The 21,711-nt window shown below is 35.8% G+C and overlaps 3 protein-coding genes across 4 annotated transcripts; all 3 read right to left on the bottom strand.

The window, feature by feature from the left end:
* Positions 1-1,005: 1,005 nt before the first annotated feature.
* Positions 1,006-2,699, bottom strand: LOC142336291 (uncharacterized). Its single transcript, XM_075385004.1, has one exon. The coding sequence runs from the start codon at positions 2,697-2,699 to the stop codon at positions 1,242-1,244; it is 1,458 nt and encodes a 485-aa protein (XP_075241119.1). The 3' UTR covers positions 1,006-1,241.
* Positions 2,473-6,900, bottom strand: LOC142336292 (uncharacterized). Of its 2 annotated transcripts, none has more exons than XM_075385006.1 (3): positions 5,619-6,900; positions 3,843-3,970; positions 2,473-2,591 (listed from the first exon to the last, which is right to left on the bottom strand). In XM_075385006.1, the coding sequence occupies exons 1-2, from the start codon at positions 6,809-6,811 to the stop codon at positions 3,868-3,870; spliced, it is 1,296 nt and encodes a 431-aa protein (XP_075241121.1). In that variant the 5' UTR covers positions 6,812-6,900; the 3' UTR covers positions 2,473-2,591; positions 3,843-3,867. The 2 variants fall into 2 exon arrangements, with proteins under 2 accessions (XP_075241121.1, XP_075241120.1); XM_075385005.1 differs by lacking the exon at positions 2,473-2,591 and adding an exon at positions 2,927-3,065 and having other exon boundaries at positions 5,619-6,898.
* An 8,677-nt stretch (positions 6,901-15,577) lies between these two features.
* LOC142337145 (proteasome subunit alpha type-4-like) lies at positions 15,578-17,727 on the bottom strand. Its single transcript, XM_075386249.1, has 3 exons — positions 17,411-17,727; positions 16,867-17,088; positions 15,578-16,283 (listed from the first exon to the last, which is right to left on the bottom strand). Exons 1-3 carry the CDS (start codon positions 17,695-17,697, stop codon positions 16,010-16,012), a joined length of 783 nt encoding a protein of 260 aa, XP_075242364.1. The 5' UTR covers positions 17,698-17,727; the 3' UTR covers positions 15,578-16,009.
* Positions 17,728-21,711: the final 3,984 nt, after the last annotated feature.

The raw sequence follows: 21,711 nt of genomic DNA, 5'->3' as shown, positions 1-21,711 counted from the left end.
ACATGTACTGCAACAATTTTGACTTCTAATTTCGAAATGATCAAAACATGTGAGAATATCTCGGGAAAAAGGACGACGCTCAAATCAATATATGAATTGTAAAAATAGATTTATAATAGCCGACTGAGTAGATGACACTACTTATAACAATTGAAACTGGTAGTTCTCAGCACTGGTTGACGAAATATAAACTTGCACAAAAAACGGAATCAACGTTGACCTTTAAAAAATTTCAAAAATGTTTTTTTGTAGTGATTCTTTTCGGGTCTCAAGGTTGAGAAGAGAAGTACGTGATGCGCAATTAGTTCAATTAGTTGAGTTATATCATTTAAGAAAAGGTAAGTGATATTTTCGTTTTGCTTCACAAGAACTCGAGAAATAATCAAAACCAGCTGAAAAAGTTGTTATATAATTTGAAAAGCGATCACATTGGCCAAAAGTGACCGAAATCTTGTCTCAATTTTTTTTCCGAAAAAATCAAACCCTTATTATCTTTGAATTTTATATAGTGACTTTTCTAGAATGATAACATACGTTTTGTTCTGAGAGACCCTCAGACAAAACACCAATTATGAAATGATCGAACTAAGAACACTTTTTAGAAAATTATACTTAAGTTCAGAATTGAATCGACGTGACACGCTGCTGAAGCTTGCTTTTTTATCGCCCTTCTTGATATATTTTAATTATAGACACAGACAGCGTTAGGAAGGAGACATAATAATTGGTCTGGGATACCGTTGGAAAAGCCGTTACTTGCCTTTCATCATCCAAAAAAAAACAAATTTCTATCAAATTTCGCTAGAATTTAGACCAAATGAAAATAATCGACACTTACATGCTGCCATAATTTGATTAAAATTTTTCCATACAATAACTTTTTGAAAATTTCTTTGTAGTGAAAATCTTTACGCAGGGAGTTCTAATTTCATACCACATATGTTAGTCTCGGATGCCTTCAAAGAAGTAAAAAAAAATCGCAACAAAAAATGTGGCTCGCAAAAAGTTCTCATTTTTTTTAAAAATCTGGAATCAAAACTGCTAAATTATTCTTCACAGAAATGGAACCAAAATCAACAGAACTACATAACAGAACTAAGAACAAATTTACAGATTACTACACTAAAGCTAATTCAAATCAACTGAACTAAAACTATCAATTGCTTAATTATCGAGAAACAGAATGAGGTTACACAAATTGAGCAGGATTTCTGAACTCATTAGAATAAATTTGGCCTTTTCTAGAATTTAACACTGCAATCACGTTCCTCCAGTTCTTGAATTGTGTTCCACACTTTGTTGGAAGAGCATTCTCGGTGGATGTTCTCATTAACTCGGAAGAAGCCTAGTTCCGATGAAATCAGTTCTGAACTTGTGACCAGGTCGAGGAATCGACCATCGTCCTTTACTTCAACTACGAGTATTCGGAGATTGACTAGAGACTTAGTTATGCTTCTCATCAAGTCATCTAAACTTTTCCGAAGCTTTCTCTTCAGCTTAGACGACATTAAATCGGCATCTAGATGCATCTCAATTATCACATTTTCAAGAGGCCAAACAAATTTTTCAGAGTTCGCTTCAAGACATTTGGCCAGGTAAATCAACTGAGTTTCTGCTTGCTCATTTGACATCCATTTTAGACTCAGGCTCTTCAAATTTTTGAGTCCTTTGACGAAATCGTAGTTGGAAACCGGGAACTCAATGAGTCGAAGGAACTCAAGGCTCTCGAAATCCCATTTTAGCGAAGAATCCGATGTCAAGGTCACTTTGGGATGTTTTAGGACATTGGATCCGGTCACAGCTAAAGTTTCCAAGTTCGGACAGCTGGCCAGAAGTCTGTTCACACATGTGACAGTGTCCAAGCGGACTGATAGTTGGGCTACGCCTTTCATCTTTGATAGCTCATCACGTGAGAAAAACTCGTCGTACCATGATGACAATTTGATTTTCTTTATACTTGTCAATTGCGAAAATATTTCCACTTTCCGATCGGACCCGTAGAATGTCGAGAAATGTTCGCCGTTGATCTCAACGCATTGCAATTCTGGACAAAATCGCGCAAGAGAATCAGCGAAGCTGTCGTCAATTTTAAGTTTCTCCGAGTGAAACTTTATCAGGTGGAACCACAGAGGTTCTTCAAGGTTAGTCAATTCTTCATTAGTCAAAGTACATTTGAAGTTAAGCATGAACGTGCCATCAGCGTTTCTCAGCGCAACTTTCAGCATTTTAAGTTCTGGAAACGATTTGACGACATGAGTCAAATTCAGCACCTGGTTGGTTCCTAGATTTCCGAGATCTCGCGGGATATTCCCAGCGTCAATTTCTATATTTACTGTTTTGATTGATGAGACGTCCCAGATCCACAGCTCTTTCAACTTTTCAAAAGGGGTCAAGGAAAAGTTCAGATCGATTATTTCGGATAGCACATATTTCAAAGACAAAGCCGAAGGTCTCCAAAGAGGATTCTGCTCAATACTATCCAGAAATTTCTGAACAATCTCCCAGTTTACGGGAATTTCGTCATAGTCCGCAGGATTTGCATTGATGACCAAAGGAATGTTCCAACGCATTATCATCTGAGGTACGCGTTCCTGAGAAACGATACCAGTTTGCGAAAAAGATAAGACATCTTTAGTTGAAGAATAATTGAACACGCTTTCGAGCAAGTGCGCCGCTAAGTCTTGAATTGGAGCGATCATTTTTACTTTCCAATTGTTAAATTTCTGCACCAAAAACTTCAGAAAAAGTATTCTTCGAAAGACCAGAAGAAATAAGACCAGTTTGGAGAGTAAAGTAACATTAATAATAATTGTTATAACACCATTAGAGTGAACTGAATAGAGTAAAATTCAAACAACGTGACTTTGCTGGTTTTTGGCCAAAACTACAAGTCAGGCTACAGAAAGCCATTTTACGAACATCGGATCAAAAAACGACCAGCGTAAATTTTAAACAAGTTTTCGCACTGCACTATAACTGAGCAAAATCGACTCGTGAAGTTGTTCACGTTTTACTTTCTCGTGTAGTCGACGACAAATAACAAACGAACATTTCATCTGTTGCTTCTAAAACAAAAAAGGCAAAAAATGGATTTTTCTGGTGAATGAAAACGTGCTGAACATACAATATAAAATTAATCACGGTCCATGTATGCATTATATCTGGACTATTATTATAGACAAATTTGGGTCTCATTTACCACAAAAATTCAATTTCATCTGTTGATTAGAAAATAAAAGCAACAAGTTATGCATACCTGTGCTGAATAAAAACGTGCTTCTTAAACAAAGACTAGATAAGCTTTATTTGAGTCCAGATTTGAGGGGATATTTGATCAGAAAGAGCATTTTTGGAATGAACCGAATTAAAAATTTAAACGCCTAAGTGTACATAACGTTCGAAATAGGAATATTAACTGTATGCTGTGAACCGAATTTATCAAAACAAATAAAGCAAGTTGAATCAAATATATTCATGCCAGTTTTTGGAGTAAAATTAAATCTAACTCTGTGGCTGGATATGAGCTGTTACGGTTAACCGTTTGAAATCGTAAAAATGCCCCGAACAAAAATTAGGTTTTCACATTTAAGGGTGAAATTGTCTGCTGACGTTTCAAAGCCAGCTGGTACAACTAAATCTAAGCAATAAAACAATAAAATACAGATTAAAAAAGTTACACCTTAATGACGATTAGATCTCCTTTTTGGAGCCTATTGCACATCTGATATTATTCGGTAGTTAGAATTGATCAAATTATAGACGGTTTAAATGTTGACATAATTATCTGTCAATAGATCTATATTAATATATAACCTAACAAATGCTGAAAGTTAGATGCTAACCTGCTCAGCATTAGGTAGGAGCTATCTATTTCTTGGCCTGTCTGCTGGGAGTTTGTCGAACATTCCTTCCTTTGCTACACTCGATACAAAACCATCTGCCTTTGGGCGCATCTGTCAACCCAACACACCTACAAAACGAACGAGACATTTATGGACAAATAATCATAAGGTCTCTAGCAGCAGCAAAATTCTACAATCTGCTCAAACTTGAAAGCATCTTTTTTTCTATGAGATGTAAATTAAATTGTTTTAGCAGAATTTATCTAAAATGAATCGATTTAATTATGCCTTTGTGATTAATTAGTTCGCTCTTTCACTAGACGAAAGGTTAAAAAAATCGGTCAATAGAAGAGAACAATTGTATAAACATAACCGACAAACGACGGATAAATTGCTCTAAAACGACAGCGAGTGTTGATTTTTAGGTTCTACTTCTTTTCACCCCTATTCATTTAACTCCGATTTATTCACCCCTCTATCATTTAACCCCTCTATAATTTCACCCCTCTATCAATTCATCCAGCCAATTAGCAGTCGACAGTAAAGGCATGTTTTGTCATACTTAAGTGGATAAAATAATCCCACGTTCGGTTGTGATAGTTTTATATCAAGTCTCACGGGCCGCTGAGGCATTGCCATGGCCCGCGAAGCATGGCCAAATGATTATAATGCGAATTTAATAATCCTTATTTTATAGAAAGATTAAAATCGGGGTGAAATGATAGAGGAGCTAAAAGATAGAGGGGTTGAATGATACAGGGGTGAATAAATCGGGGTTAAATGAATAGGGGTGAAAAAGTGGGATACCGATTTTGGTAGCATCTAGCTTCTAGCTTAAGCTTCGGGGGGGGGGAAGAGAGTGGCAAAAAACGCTAAAAGGGCATAAAAGGTAAAAGGCGTTTTCAAACCACCTTAATTTCCCTTTAAATCGCGAAAATTTAACAGTGAGTAGGGGGCTTCTGGGAGGGGGGGGGGGGGCTTGAGAGTTCAAACTCCAAAAACCAACCTTCAAAGCATGACCTGTTGTCTAGGGGTGTACGAGAACTGCTCAGCAGCCTTTAACAGTATATCTCGTTTCTCAAGCCGGAAAATTTAGTGGTCAGGCAAAAAACGTATTACAAACATAACCGACTAAACGTCGGAAGAATTGCTCTCGTACAACTAGTGGGAGCTCTAATCAATTGCAGCCTGCTTCCGTCGAGGGGAGAGCTTAAATGGGACTAAGAAGCTCAATAGTGTGCTTTAAATAACCACATTAGAGTTTAATATATACTATTAAGATTTAAAGTGAAAAATGGCACCAGTTTCGGCGCACTTTTCATTTGACCTTTGGTTTTAACTTGCCGCCAATTGAGCTCAGCTGCTTGATATTGTGATTGAAAGGGAATTTTAGATCAAGCAAAACGCAAAAAGTCAAGGGCTTAAAATTCACTCGAAAAGTCAAAACGGTCAGGTGAAAATTTTGCATAAAAAAGACACACACGTTTATAATAATTGCTTCTCTACGCGAGCAATTAAAAAACAGTAGAGCAAAAAATCTCACAAAAAGACGAGCAGGTGTGGAGAGAAATTTAAGAAGGATTAATAGACAAATAAGCGTCAATAAGACTCTTCTAGCGTGGTACAAGCATAAACGCCCAAAATTACTATTCTTCACCAAGTAACATTGATGTTAAGCGATCTATCTGATTCCTTGTTTTATTTATAGCGATTCTATGTTGGAACATTTTGTTCATAAGAACGACCACGATTTTAGTAAGAATTTTTTCGCCTCACCTGAAGTGGAACCACTCAATCTTACAGTGTCGATTATCACATGCAACCATGTCGCTATTGAAGGGTTCCTTGCACACACAATAGCTCTTTGTCAACTGCTTTGAAGGCGATTTGACACTACCATTTCCTCCGTTACTTTGCGAATTTGAATTACAACTGCTAGTATTGCCCGCCTGTCCAGGAACTTTGGAAGAACTCGTCTCTGCACTTGATTCTTTGTCCGAATCATCATTTGACCTCTGTTCGCTCGAACCCTTATCTGCATCTTCAGGTTTAACGTCAGGTTCCGGTTTACTACTTTCGACGACCTGCATTGGTTCTTCAGAACAAACCTCGGCTCCGACGGTCTCGTCCGAATCAGCTAAACCCTTCGATAAATCCACGTCGATTTCAGCCTCTTGCTTAATTCCTGAGTTTGTCTTTTTGTTGTTAGATGCATCAACGTTTGCTTTACATTTAGCAATTGGTGGCTTTTTCTTAGATTTGGAACCTGAATTGTTTTGTAATTTCAGAACTTCGTCTGCAATACCAGATTGCAATGACTGCTTCGACACTTTGACTCTTGATTTGGAATTTTTCAGCTTCTTGATTTTGTTCTTAACTGCGCGCGACTGAGAAATTGACCTTGAGCTGTCTTTAGGCTTCGCAACCGCTCGATGACTTGATTTAGATTTCGTTTCATAAATGACATTTGGATTAACCTGAAGCCTTTGGTTGCCAATCGTACTATCAATTGATGGCTTGAGTGTTGTGGAGGCTACCGCCGTTTCAACAGATGCAAAATGACCACTGCTTTTTGCTCTATCTTGTAACGTTTTAACATTGGTCAAAATTTGCTGCATTTCAGAGGATTTTTCTCTAGCTATTTGAAGCATTCTCTTCGCGATTGCTACTTTTTCGTCTAAATTCTGGTGCAAATTTTGAAGTGCACTTTCATACGATTCTTCGTCATCTGTATCTGAGTTGGAATGATCGCCGCCATGTTTACATTGATCACGTGACTGTGACGACGTAAGCGTACGAATGAACTCTTGTGACCCCGCATCCAAACTGAGACATGCAGAGATTTTTGGCTGTAACTGATAATTTAGGTTCTGCATACAGTCTGTGAACTGATTAGTGTCAGAGGCAATCTGGGCCATTTCCGCAGTAGTAAATGCGCGTGTTGTTTGATCTGGTGGTCTACTAAGCATCGCGAATATCAACAAAAACTGAAATTAAATTTTACACAACTCAAATTGTCTATTATGACCATGCGAGAAAATTAGCCTTCGCAAATCATGGATGTTATCAAAATTTAGGAACTCAAATAGTTAAACCAGGCAGCTCGTGTGAGTGTGCGATTTGAAAAAAACAGCGGGACAAGTCCTGAAACACAATCCAAAGACGAATAAAAAATTTAGAATAACTATCTGACCATCAGATGAATTCAAATGCCAGCCAAAAAGTCTCAAAAGTTTAGAGAAACTAATATAATCAAACAAACTAAACATAAATATAATCATTGCTAAAACTTTTTGAACCTTTTAACCCGAAGGTCAAAATTGATCCAAAAAAAAACACATTAAACCACGCACCAGCTTAGAAAGGGGTTTATTGGCCACTGAAGATAGAAAATCTCGAGAAATACAAATAGTTTTTCAAAAAAATGCAAATGGCACAATTTATTGAAAAATTCTAAATTTTACGATATTAGAATATACGAAACTATTTTTTGGCCTGTTGAACAAGTCTAGTAAACCATCTGCCCCTTAAATATCGATAAACTCTGAAAATGACAAAAAATTCCAAAAAATTTTAATCTCAAATTTTCTTGAAATCTTGCTAAAATTGGTGACGTTAATTTCTTCAGAACCCCTACCTTTTCTCCAGAACCTATCCAGTAACCAAATCCAGTAATCGAAAACTTTATCAAAAATTGCTAGATTCTTGGTATTTTAAGGTTGAAAACCAATTCCAATGCCACCAGAAACTAAGCAAAAACCTATTAATAAACCCTAGAGGAGGCTACGTAGCCCCTGAGTCTGACCAAACTCTAAAAATAACAAAATTTCAAAAACTGCAAATCTTATCAAAAATTTGTGATACTAACATTCTGAAAACCATTCCATTGGAACTAAAAAATATCCAGTAACCCAATTTAAAGCCCTAAAAACGATTCATTGGATCGTAGTGATCGAAAAACTCAAAGAAAAATTTCAAAAAAATGCAAAATTACTTCAACTTTTTGGAATTCATCTTGCATTACCAAAATATATACCTCAAACAGTTATGAAGAGCATTTCTAGCTCGCAAAAGGTTGCTGGGAGCTTAAGAAAATATCAATTGAAGTCCTTTTTCAGAAAAATCTCAACAAATCTCTTTAACGAAAGACAAAACAGCACAATTTTGTGGTCATAAACTTCAAAAGTGACATTTTAACTTAAATTTAGACGTTCCCAGCAACTTCAGTACATTAATCACCTTAAAGACTAGTTAAGTCAGCTGAGGGCCTCTATTGCAACTTAATGCGCGACGCGCTTTACCTGTTTATTCCGTTTCGAAAGGTAAAAGTCAGAAAAATGCGTGAATACATGTTTAAAAAAGAAGGCAGACCAATACAATCCAAAAACTTTGGATTGTAAATAACCTGATGTTGAGCCATTGCTGCGTATCAAGAAATAAGGTGCAAAAAGCAAGCTAATAAAAAGAAATTCATTAGAACCAATGAACCATTCAGAACAATTATCAGATTTTAATTAATCGTAACCAAAAACTTTGATCAAACTGGAAAAATGTTGGCCCTGAATAAAACACGATAACTTTCTATTAATTTTTACTTTCTTACTCAATCTGTCATCATATACTTTCTGCATTGATATGTTGCATAAAGGATCTCATTCGACTTTTTTTAAGCATTATTTGTTCGCCAGTGTTGCGTTCAACTGATTCATTGCCTGTTTTCCGATGTTCTAGAACGTTTATGTATTTTCTTCGAGCTTTAGATAACCTTTTGCTTCAAATTGCCTTTTGCTACAAGCTACCATGCCGCATGCAAATTGAGCGAACTATAACGCAACATAAAGAAGACGCAATAAATGGAAGCATTAAACCCCTAGGATCACAACAAGTGAAAAATCATCATAGCAGCCCTCAAAAATAATCAGCTTCTTATAAAAAATATAAAAAACGATTGCTTTCTCCGACAAAAATCCGAATGGGAAACTGACAAAAAAACTGCAAATTGAATCATCTTTAACAAATTACGAACAAAAAAAGTGATTGCTCAAAAATTGAATTTGAAATCAAAAATAACAGTAATTGAAGCCAAAAACAAATCTTTTTGTCCGAGAAATAACGGCTTTCCCCTCGCCATAGTTAACTTAAATACTTCAAGTCTAAAAACGTCTAACATCATCCAAGGTCCTAAATTAATAAAAAAAAACGAAATACAACAAAAAGACTGAAACCTAAAATTTCAATAAATAAAATAACGAAAATTACAGAGATAATAAACATTAAAGGAAACAAAAAAGTACCAAAAACAAGACTCAGGACGTAACAGACCAAGAGTTGAAAGATAGGAAAACCGCAAATTGATAATTTTGAAAAAAAAAGAAAACTCGAAAAGAATAAAAGCAAGTTAATTTTGTTTGTCAACCTCAAATGGAAAAAAACTACCAAATATAAACAGTTTCATAAAAAGAAAACCTCATACCAAAAAAGAGGAATCGAAGGCATGATTCATAAATTTAAAAACTTAACATAACCGACTAACGTCGGGCTAATTGCTCTCAAACGACCGGCGAGCGGTTGGCTTCGTCAGTAGCAAGCCACGTTTTAGCGAGGCCAGCTTTAGATTAATTGAAGGGGCGTAAGGGGCTGCACCCCAGCGTGGGTGCAAAAGTGGATTGGGGGACTGATGTGGGGGCAGTGGGCGGGTGGGATCAAATCCAGTAAAAATTCAAAAACATGAAAAAATTGCAATATTTTAAAAAATTGCTTAAATTTGTGATATTTAAACTTTAAGAACATTCCAGTATATCTACAAACCATGCAGTAACATATTATCAAACTCTAGAGGAAGTTGCGTGGCTCTTGAGGCTAGAGAAACCTAAAAAATGACAAAAAATTGCAAAAAAACTCAAAAAAAATAGCAAGTTCTAAAAAAAAATTGGTAAAACTTGTGAAAATTAATCCGCGACCAACAAAAATTTGCCAGTAACTTATTATCAAACCCCTGAGGCACAGAAAACCTGAATAATGACTATGTCAAAAAATTTAAAAAAAATGGCAAAAATGTCAAAAAAAAAAACTAAAATTGGTGATGTTAAAATCTTGCAAGATATTCCATTACATCTTGAAATTATACAGTAATCTATTTTCAAACCCTACAAGAGGTTCCTTGGCTCTTGAGGTGAAAAAACCTAAAAAACAACGAAAATTTTATTAAAAATCGTTGTTTTATTAAAAACAAGTTTTATTGTTGTCAGCAGGTTTTATTAAAAAATTGCTAAAATTTGTGAAATTAAAAAGTTGAGAAACTATTCCATGGCCAATAAAAATTTGTCAGTAACTTATTACCAAACCCCTTAGGATGTTTTCTGGTTCCTGGGTCCGGAGAGACCTGAATAAGGAAAAAAATCGATGTCAAAAAATTTGAAAAAATGCACGTTTTGTCAAAAAAAATGCAAAAATTCGTGATGTTAAAAAGTTCAAACCATTCCGTTACCACTAAAAACTAAGCAGTAACCTATTATTAAAACCTAGAGGAGGTTATCTGAAACCTAATGCGAATAAACATTAAAAGTCAAAAATTTTGGGTGGAGGGGTGCATCGAGGGCTGATGGGGGCAACAGTGGGGTGGGGGGTAATAGCGGTGGTGGAGGTGGGGGCAATAGTTGGGGGTCAATATTGGGGGTCTCTTCAACCTCTAAGAACCGCCCTTCACACCATAAGTATAAAGTCTCCAAAACAGTTTGAGCTGAAACAGAGCTGAAAAGCTCTAAGAACACTTAATGCCCACTGAGCGCTACCTGTTTATCCCTTTTTTATGACGGAAATTCAAAAGCGTGAGACGAAAAGTCGGTCAAACGAAAAATCGCATTAATAAAAAAAAGACCGACAGGACTAATATAATTGCTACAAACTTCGTTTGAGAGCAATCTAACATAGATCACATTTTAACAATATACATTGATCAACGTCCTTATCAATCTTGGGTATTTCCGGTAAAAAAAACATAGCTGACAGACCCCGTAATTGACTCGAAGTAAAAACTTGTCTCGAGCGCCAAAGAACTATTCACTAAACTGTATAAGCCATTTACTTTCTCAAACCATTCAATTTCAAGGAAAAGGAGAACCTTTTTATTAAAAAAAGAGCACAGCCAAGTCTTTCAACAATCTAATATTTTTAATACCCAACACACCATACGATAAGTCAATATTCTGTTCCTTAAGGAACTTGCCACCAGGTGTAAAAGAACAAAAAACAATGAGCGAACAAGAAAGGAAGAAACAAATACTCAAAATCCTTATCAATTTTAACAATATTCTGTAAAAGATGCAACGTCTTATCATTTGTAGAACTTCTGATAATGCATCTGTTGGAGCTAAGACTGCTCGCTTGACATATAACACATATAAAAATTAAAACGAAGACCAACAACTTGAAACCGCTTCAAACAAAACCATTTGAATTTCAAAGTGTTTCCTCTTAACAAAGATATTACTAAAATATCTTACGAAACCAATTCAAAGCGAAACCAAAACAAAATCACCACTGGGTCTTCTTTCTGCTCTTCAAGTTTGTTCTAAAACAAGTGAAAATCGAAGTTTCTCTTCGAGTGGCATTGACTTCTACATCCTGTTTAAAAACAACTTGACCGATTAAAAACTAAATCACCATAAAATCTCTAGAGTCGTAAATAGAAAACAAGAAAAAGCCAATAACTGTTCCACTCAGCTATCCCCAAAGCAGCTTTTAAACATAAAACGACATGTCGTTCAAATTGCTCTCGAATGACAAATTGCTCTCGGAGCAATTTAATTCAGAGAGCGCTGTATTCTAGATAATTGGTGCAGAAAAATTCCAACCAGTGAGGGGTTTAAACCCACGACTTCCCCCTTGCTGGACAAAATCATTACTCACTTAGCTATGAGGGCGTTGTAATGTCCCATCTTACACTGTTGCTTTAGACAAATTCAGAATATGAGCAATTCAGATCACTCAAAAATTGAGAAGTCGAGCATGCAGTGAAACTTTTGCATAAAAAGACACGTTTAAGATAATTACTTCAAATTTCGTTCCTGGTCAATGAAAAATAAACAGTGCAATGAACTGATCTAACTCCGTTAATATGTAAAACATAGCTGTCAGATTGTAAGCAATAGCTGACAGAAAATAGCCGCAATCCCTTGGTGGATCTGCAGTATCAAAAAGTAATAAAACCAGACCAAAAAATTCTTGGTTTAATTGAATGCTGAGAAGTTCGATTAAAAAGAAATTTTGCTTAAAAATCTGTATAACTTGTTGCTGTTTATATTAGCTGCTCTTAAGTAACCTTTAATTGGAGTAACATACACACACATGACCTTATTTCCCGGAATTAAAGAAAAGTCAATTTTAGAGTGATGAAGTCATTATTGAGAGTGAGGTAAGACAGGTGTGACGAAAAATTTAATCATGCAATTGAGCCAAAACTTGACTAAGAGTGAAAAATGACGTCACCCACGCAATTCGGTTGATATTGCATAACAAAAATCTTGACAAAAAAACATAGCAGTAAACGTCCAAGACAAAAATTCAAATTATTAAACATAGCCGGCAGATTGCCGGAAAGTTGCCGCAATAGACGCTTGTGGCCTTCTATGAAATATAACAACTAAAGAAATAAGATAGACAGACCGACCACCAGTCCTTTAATAGACCACTAGACTTTTTGGGTTAGATTCGGACTGTCAATTTTACGACACATTCGGTCTAAGGAAAAAACCATAAAAAGAGCTTTTTTAAAATTGATATTCGAAATAAAAAACTCAGGACTAAAACTCAAGATTTAGGGCATATAAGTTTGGCACTAATTACATGCACACTATTGATCTTTAACTAGTAAATGCTCATAAAATTTAAAGTTCCATAAGTGAGTTCTGATGTCATTTTTTTATTCAGGTAAGTCCCGCAATTCACCTAACAGCAGAAATGACGTCAAGCACACAAAATTTAACTGCAAAGCAGTAGAATTCACTGAAGTCAATGAAAAAGTCATTTCCAAGAAGTCAGCTGGTAAGAACCATCGATGGAGACAACGAATTAAAAAACACAGCAGGACAAGTCCTGACGTACAATTCAAAGCATTCTCATTGACCAAACAAAAAACTAGACCTCAAATGAACTATTAATGGATTGGGAAACCATTTAGAAAAAAATTCGATCCAAAAAAAATCGAAGAAACTGTAAAAATCGAAGTGAAATTGCCGCATGTGAACAAAAAACCACTAGCGAGAAAGCGAATTTTTGTTCAAACACCGTTTTCTCACTCTACTTTAAAATTAGAGCGAAAAAAATTCATGCCGCAAAACCACTCGCTTTTTCGCTCCACTTCCTCTTTCGGCGTGACCAAAATCACTACTCCAATTTGACTTCAAAAAATCATGAAAATGTGTGAACAGATCTTAAAAAAAAAGCAGGACAAATCCTGACGCACAATTCAAAGAATTTTCATTGACTACAAAAAAGACTAGAACTAGAACGGGCCATGAATGAATTGGATAAACTATTTCTAAAAAAAATCAAATCAAAAAAATTAAAAAAAGAAACAGAAAATCAATGTCAAAATGCCACACGTGCACAAAAAACCACTAGTGAGCAATGAAAATTTGATTCAAACAAAAAACTAGGCGTAGAATGAACTATGAATGGACTGGAAAAACCATTTAGAAAAAAACCTATTCCGAAAATTGAAAAAAAAACCATAAAAATCGAAGTGAAATTGCCGCATGTGAACAAAAAAAACCAGTAGTGAGAAAGCGAATTTTTGTTCAAACACCGTTTTCTCACTGTACTTTAAAATTAGAGCGAATCATTTTCACGCCGCAAAACCACTCGCTTTTTCGCTCCATTTCCAGTTTCAACGTGACCAAAATCACGACTCCAATTATCTTCAAATATTATGAAAATGTGTGAACAGATCTTTTTAAAAAAAGACAGCGCCTCAATACATTTCAGATTCTTTGAATTTTAAAAAGCAACGATGTCCCCAATAATAGCCGCTATCGCATCGCGGCTATTAAAAAACTGCTTTTCAAATATTTAGTGCTTCAAGAATGCCTAAAAATACAACAATTTTTGAAAAAATTGTTTGTATGTGTCCTTAGAATGAGTTCATTAAACAACAACCTTGAGGAACTCAATCACAAACCTTTCAATAACAAATGCTATCTCAGAGAAAGAACACGTTAGCTAAATTTTGGAGCCAGTTAATTGGCTCAAATTACACCGCACCAGAGTGTCTTTCGAGATTAGGTGGAAGGACCACAACAAAAACACTTGAGACCAGAAACTCAATTTTTATTTCTCGAACAGCAGGTGCATAAACCCTTAAAAACAATTGCCATGAACTCGAACGACTAATTAGGTTCACCAATTACATATTAGCACCCGAAGATATCTGTCATTAATCAGACAAAGTGATAAAACAGTATAAGTACAAGAAGAAATTAAAAAACTCAATAATTCAGTAAAATCTCTAGAACGCGAAAAGCGTATAAGTAAATAAAAACTAAAACCATTAGTTAATCGACTAATTTAAGCATCCTTGGCGACCGATAAAAATTTTTATTAGGGAGACTAAGAGAAGACAACAAATTGAGCTATAAAAACACATATAACCTCAAAAATGCGATAAAATGTCTTGCATCCTTGGCGACCGATGAAAATTTTTATTAGGGAGACTAAGAGAAGACAACAAATTGAGCTATAAAGACACGTATAACCTAGAAAATTCGATAAAATTTCTTGAAATGAAAAGAATGAAAGTCAAAGTCATTGAAAGAATTAACTTTCAAATAAAACAATTAAATCGGTTAAAAAAATCCTATTACTGACATATAAGACCTGTCCTTGATGGTATTAAATGATAAGACAACAAATAGAACAGAGCCTCTCAAAACTTAAAAAAAATCATGAAAATATTTTGAGTACAAGTAGTGGCAAAGTCTTGAAAACAAGTGTCATAAACTCAAACACTTAATTAGTTACATATATGCCTCATTAACGATCAATGATACTGTCATTAATGATACAAGGCGATAAAACAACGGATATTAAAAGAAGGGGGAAAAATTTTCAATAATATTTAACAAAAAAATTGTGTCAAAATAAAAAAAGAGCATTAGCTGCCCGTCGATGAGTTCAATCAATTGCTAATAGGCTCAATTAGAAAACATATATATCATATCAAAAGCATTGAAGAGAATATTCATCAGTCAAACTGCCGCACGCAAAAAAATTGCTTTCAAAAAAACCTAGAATTTTTTTTTTGAAAAACTAACTTCTCACTCCACTTTAAAGTACTGGGAAAATTTACTATTTCAAAGTGATTAAAATTGCCACTCTCAATTTGACTTCTCACTGACGAGAAAACAAAGCGTCAACATATGTTAAAAAATGACAGCACATCAGTACAACCCAAATACTTAGGATTGTAGAAAACCAAGAGACGGCCAATAATAGCCCCAGCTATCGGTTCGCGTCTATTGAAAAAATTTGACTTAAGCTGAAGTGTTTAAAAGAAATGAATTGTGCGGTTCTACTTCTTATAATCCCGATTCATTCCCCACCTCCAACCTAACTCCCCACCCCCCCCCCCCTTCCATCATCACATCACCTATATATCCTTTAATTCCTCAAACCTTTCACCTCGAAACCATTTCCCATGTCATCCTAATTTTTAAATTGCTACGAAAAAGTATAATTCATTGTTTTGAGAAAACTACATTAGAGCAAGGATTAAACATTACAACCTAATGAGCTTAACTTGAACTTCACGAAGCCTGCATGAAATAAACATCAATAATACAGCATCAGTCAAACCAATCAAAAAATTTGAAGACAAAAAATAAACTGAGCATATCAATTGCAACAATGGTTAAGAGGGAAAATGGTACATAAATTTTAGCAAACTTATATTCTCGTCAAATCGAACACGTAAGGATACTTAGCTCAATCACATATTTCATCATAATTATTAAATGGATCACAATTCACATACAATTAGGTCAGATACCCTCAAATTCAGCCTTTCCAAAATTTTAGTTTCATTCCTGATCAATTAAAATAAACATCCAGATAATTGTACACGCAAGGCTATTTATCATAACTAGCATGATATGTCATAACTAGTTAACTAACTATTTGGATGACCCTGCCGCGTCTTTCTTTTCTTTCTCTTCCGCGTCTCGCTTTGCTTCATATTCTTTAATCAACTTTTCAACTTCAGATTTGGGTAAAACTTTTGACACCAAATTGCTCTTGTCATCTTTGGTCAACTGTGCAAGTTCTATTTTGTCAGGGGTGAGTTCAGCCAAGTCAAGTGTCTTGCTGAATATCTTAACTGCCAACTGTTTCGCATCTGCTAATGACATCTCTCCAATCTTGTAGTCCTGGTTTAGAATTGAGATAGCACTAAAATAAACGTATCATGAATCCCTTCACGAGAAAATGTGATCACTTGAAATTTGCAGAATGAACGTATTAACATGTTCAGAGTACTTTGTAATATTATTTCTGTTGGATTTTCGGTTGAAAACAGTTGCCTATTGCAATTGAATCTAGGAGCAGAAAACGGAACGTTTCTATCATGTCCACAGCACCATATAAATGTTTTGTTCGAAATAACACACGATAACTCTAACTTGAACAAGTATATTCTTTAAAGATATTTATATCAAACAAATCAAGGAAGTTTTCAGTTTAGATCTATTTGTTATCACCAATTTTTTCAAAAGCAGCTCGGAACTTTTCAAGCCTACCGTAAGTCTTAACATATCAGAAATATTCGCTGCATGAATCAAAATCTCTTTTCAGTCTAATAAAAACCCCATAAAATAAAACAGTTGCTTCTGGAGCATCCTTCTCTTGCCATTATAGATAGCTTAGTGTGGCGAGAACCAATGAACCCCCCCCCCCCCCTTTATAATAGTAGTTATATCATAGTACAGGGCCCCATACCGGAAACTCGCCGATCATCAATACAAAAGCATCAAACCTCTGTGAATTGTTGCCTATGCAGGTGGCTTTCCATCCTCCGTAATTACCACTAGGGTCACTTTGGTACAACTGGTAGCCGTAGTGTTTATCCCATCCCATGTACAGAATGGACACTCCAAAGGGCCTCTTCCCTCCAAATTGGGTGAAGGCCTGCTTCACATCACACATGGGTTTGATCAGCTGTTCCACTGGAACTGGCTCTTGGAACTGCACTTCATATCTAAAAAGTTACCTCAGAAATTGAGAACTGTCTCCTTCCCAAAACAAACGCCTCAAAAAATAGAAAAGAAAGAACGGAGTATCATTTCATTCGAAAAAAATCCACTGAATTTTTAATTTATTTTTTGTTATTTTCAAGCTCACGGCATTACAATCGCAAATTTCGATGACATGTAAAAAAATCAGCCAAAATTAGCCGCTCAATTCCTGGCAAATTCGATGTTCTAATAAAAATCTAATTTTGATGTTCTTAAAACATCTAAAAGAAAATAGAATTAACAGACATTTTTCAACCTCGCATTACTATGCTTCTGCAAACTAACCGTTGCGCAATAAGCCGTAACTCAGTAAGCAGAACATTTGCATCAGACGTGAGACCAGCGAATGAACAGATTAAGTGATCACTGATTTTGTATATCTTTTCACTGCTGAACAGATTGTCTAACAGTGGATTCGTATTTCTGTTTTCACAACCCAGAATTACCCCATCATTGGCTAGAATACCCAGACAGGTGCCGGAGTGGTTGACTGTCTCGATTGCATACTCCACCTGGTATAATCTTCCCTCTGGTGAAAAAATAGTCGTACGTGAGTCGTATCGCCTGGCCATTATTTTTCAAAAAGGCACACTCAATCTGAAAAATAATCGTTTTCTTATACTGTCGAACGGCTTCCCAGCAACAAAAAGATCCCCGCACACCCGAAACTCTCAGCGCTAGAGCTCTTTTCAAAGTACACACAACTGAGAACTTCACTAACGCTTATTTTATTTTTTAATCGGTCTCCTCAACAACTTCGAAAAATTTAACTATTAAATTAGAAAAAGAGCAAACTTTCATTCGTCGAAATGATCAGAAATACTACGATCTTTTTGATGAAAATTCAACACAACTTTCTTCCTGAACAAAAATCATTTATTAAACGATGGTAGGATGTGGATTTCTGGAAAAACGGTTTTGCAAAAAATCGCGCTACCGCAAAAAAATTCCGCAACTGTACCAATGTACATGGACAAAGATGACAAATTTGAGAACATAGCTGGCAGATTGTCAGAAAATAGCCGCAATAGCTTCGTAGATCCGCAGTCTCCAAAAAACAGTAAAAGAGGCAGACCGAAAAAATTCGCCTTCTCATTGAAGGCTGATATGTTATATTTTGATTAAAAATCTGTATAAAATTTTGCTTCCTCTATTAGCTGCTCTCAAATAACCTTCATTTAGAGTGACACACACCCATTTGACAGTATCTCTTTGAATTAAAGTAAATAAAAGTCAATTTCAAAGTGAGGAAGTCATTTTTGAGAGTGAGGTAAGTCAAGTGTGACCAAAAATTTAAACACGCGAATGAAAAAAACTCGCTCCACTAAGAGCGAAAATTGACGTCACAAACGCACTTCAGTTGAAATTGCATGAACGAATGAACAAAAAGCAGATTTGAAGTCGTTGTGACGTCATATGGCCGTAACGAAAATCGCGACGACGAAAAAAACCAAGAGAAGGCCGATAATAGCCCCAGCTATCACTGTGCCGCTATTAAAAAAGAATAGCTAACGAAAGCCTTCGAAGAATAGTCCATATTGAATGAATCCATTCGCTACAAGTGAACGTTGCAAATTGTTCCCATAGAAAAAGGAGTACGCCAGACATGTCTGCGTACTTTCACATGACCTAGTCTCGTTTCACAATAAAATTGTATTGAGGTCGGTCTCTGAAAACTTAACTGGTCTTTCTGTACGCTGTGTTCCTAGTAATTTCAACAAGTGACTAAGGTAACCTCTTAAATTCCAATAAAAAATGTAACCGTGTTAACAGAAAACAGTTAGGAACGTAAGGAATAAGCTTAAATAATCGGATGGAAGCAAGGTGCAACCTAAAGATAACATTAACTGAACAATGAATATTCTTTTCGTGCTGAAAAAAAGGAGAAAACTCAAAATAACGAAACAAGTACAAAAATAGAAATCTTGAAAAATTGGAAGAAAAAGATTAATTTTGCCGTCTCGAGAAAGCTGTTAGGAAAATAACGCATGTAAAACAAATTCTGTTCTCATTTAAACCTTATATTTAAACGTACTTTTCTCGTTATTTATCAAAACATTTCAAAAATAAAACTACTCTTTCCTCACCACTTTTTGCCTTTAATTCAGCAGAAGAGGTTCACCTCTAAGAACCGCCCTTCACACCATAAGTATCAGTCTCCAAAACAGTTTCTGTGAATCGCATACTTTGAGACTAATGAGCTGAGAGGCTCCAAGAGCACTTAATGCCCACTGGACGCAACCTGTTTATTACGTTTTTGAGGACAAAAAGTAAAATCGGTCAGACGAAAAATCGGTCAAGCAAGAAATCGCATAAAAAGACCAACAGAACTAATATGATTACTACAAACTTCGTTTGAGAGCAATTAAGAAATTAAGGACCATTCCACGCATACAACAATCAACAGATACAATTTTTTTCAACTGACAAAAAATCTGTTCTTGTAAATACGTTTAAAAAGGAACAAGAAAAAACTGAAGTTGAGACAAAGGGACAACAAGCAGAGCTACTGTATTTGGAGCTGCTTTCGAGGAACTTCAATTATGTGGTGAAAATAACAAATTCAACAGATTATGTTTAAGCAATTATTTTTCCAAAGTCCAAGGATCTGAAATTAAAATCGTTTTCTTAGTAACTCATTACCTGCTCATAACACGAGAGAAATTGCAACAACAAACACAAAACTTTGTTTCTAAAAATGCCTGCAAAAAATTATTTAATTGATATTTTTCAGCAACACAACCAAGATTACAGCTTCTGTAAAAAAACAATTGACGTCCGAATATTGTGCAAATTTACAATGAACCAAAGATCTTCAAAAACTGGACCAAAACATTCCGAAATTTCAATTATGTACAATTTTCTGGTCCAAAAAATAATTCGAAACTAATCAAATTCAAATCAATCGTTCGAAAAACCTCAGAAAGACGAACCATTCGATACCCCTCGGACTCAAGTTTCATTTAAGACAAGAAAAAGCATATAAGACTCTCCAAAGGTAAGAATGGTAAGATGCTCTAATTGCACTTAAAAGCGCAAGTTTCTTTTCAAAACAAATTTAAACGCCTAACCATCAATTATGCATGCCAAAGAAACACCAATTTGTCTGATGCACTTCAAGTTAAAACTGATAGGTACAAAAGTGTCTTCACAACAGCCGCAATTTACCAGATGTTCAGGTCTACCTCGCTTACATTTTTAACCCCTTCTTTTTTGCTCCCTTTCAAAAACTTATTTGAACTACAAACCACTCTTGCTAATATCTGCTCCTCATCGAATGTGTTCGTCAAGTCAACATTTATTTTTATTCAAGCTTTTAGGCCCTGAACTTCCTGTTGCGACTTTAGCTCCACTGATTAAAAAGCTCATCACAATAACGTCTTTAGAGTCGTAGACTAAATGACTTCGGCGCTCCTCTTCGAGACAATAAAAAACATAACCGACTAAACGTCGGAAGAATTGCTCTTGAACGACTAGTGGGAGCTCTAATCAATTGCAGCCTGCTTCAGTCGGGGGGGGGGGGTAGCCTAAATGGGACTAAGAAGTTCTATAGTGGGCTTCAAATAACCATATTAGAGGTTAACATATACCACTATTAAGATTTAAAGTAAAAAATGACACCAGTTTCGGCGCACTTTTTATTTGACTTTTAGTATTAAATTGCCGCCAATTGAGTTCAGCTGCTTGAAATTGTGATTGAGAGAGAATTTTAGATCACGCGAAATGCAAAAAGTCAAGGGCGTAAAAGTCACTCGAAAAGTCAAAACCGTCAAGCGATAATTTTGCATAAAAAAAAGACACACGTTTACAATAATTGCTATGAACTGCGTTCAAGAGCAATTAAACAGTGTAAAGCGAGACAATAAAAAACTAATCGATGAGAATATTATCAAAAAAACTAGAACCGAAACTGTAACAATTAGAAATGTTAATTATGTTTGTATTAGATATGAATGGCTAACGTCGGGCTAATTGCTCTCAAACGACTGGCAAGTGGTTGGCTTTGTCAGTAGCCAGCTACGAATAAGGAAACCAGCTAAGATTAATTGAGGGGTGTGCAGCGGTGGGGGTGCGATGAGGGGGATCGAGAGTTCGGGGTTACGAGTGGAATGAGGCGGACGAGGGAGAGTGGAGGTGGAGTGGATTGGGGGGGGGGGGGGGGGTTAAACTCCCAGACCGGCCCTTAACACTGAATTTTTGCCTCAACAACAGTTTCCGTGAATAGCCTACTTAGAGACTAGTAAGGCGTAAGGCTCTAAGAGAACAGCTTAGCGACTTAATGCCTTTCGGTCTTCACTGGTTTTTCCCGTTTTGAGGACGAAAAGTCAAAGGGTCAGACGAAAAATCAGTCAAACAAAAAATTGCATAATAAAGACCGGCAGGGCTAATATAAAAGCAACCAACTTCGTTTGAGAGCAATTAATGACCTTCAATTAGAATTTGATGTCTTCAATTGAGTCATCCAAATAAAGTATCCCATCTCTTTGTTGCTTTTAGAGAGGTATTTCATTTGTGAAGAGCCCGTAAATGAACCAGCTCCAACATGAGCAAAAATTGCCATCTACAGTATTGTGCTTAAAAGCCGC

This window comes from Convolutriloba macropyga, chromosome 3 (genome assembly GCF_964194025.1).
Source record: "Convolutriloba macropyga chromosome 3, txConMacr16.3, whole genome shotgun sequence".
Taxonomy (NCBI): Eukaryota; Metazoa; Xenacoelomorpha; order Acoela; family Convolutidae; genus Convolutriloba; species Convolutriloba macropyga.
The sequence above is the reverse complement of the archived record's forward strand: the minus strand, read 5'-3'. Positions and strand labels throughout refer to the sequence as shown.

Bases quoted from the DNA above. Each gene is read 5' to 3' on its own strand.
- LOC142336291 (XM_075385004.1), bottom strand. From the start codon at position 2,699: ATGATCGCTCCAATTCAAGACTTAGCGGCGCACTTGCTCGAAAGCGTG.
- LOC142336292 (XM_075385006.1), bottom strand. From the start codon at position 6,811: ATGCTTAGTAGACCACCAGATCAAACAACACGCGCATTTACTACTGCG. The intron at 3,971-5,618 runs GTGAGGCGAAAA...TTCGTTTTGTAG, and splicing joins ATTGAGTGGTTCCACTTCAG to GTGTGTTGGGTTGACAGATG.
- LOC142337145 (XM_075386249.1), bottom strand. From the start codon at position 17,697: ATGGCCAGGCGATACGACTCACGTACGACTATTTTTTCACCAGAGGGA. The intron at 17,089-17,410 runs GTTAGTTTGCAG...GTAACTTTTTAG, and splicing joins TTACGGCTTATTGCGCAACG to ATATGAAGTGCAGTTCCAAG. The intron at 16,284-16,866 runs GTTTGATGCTTT...CGTTTATTTTAG, and splicing joins ATAGGCAACAATTCACAGAG to TGCTATCTCAATTCTAAACC.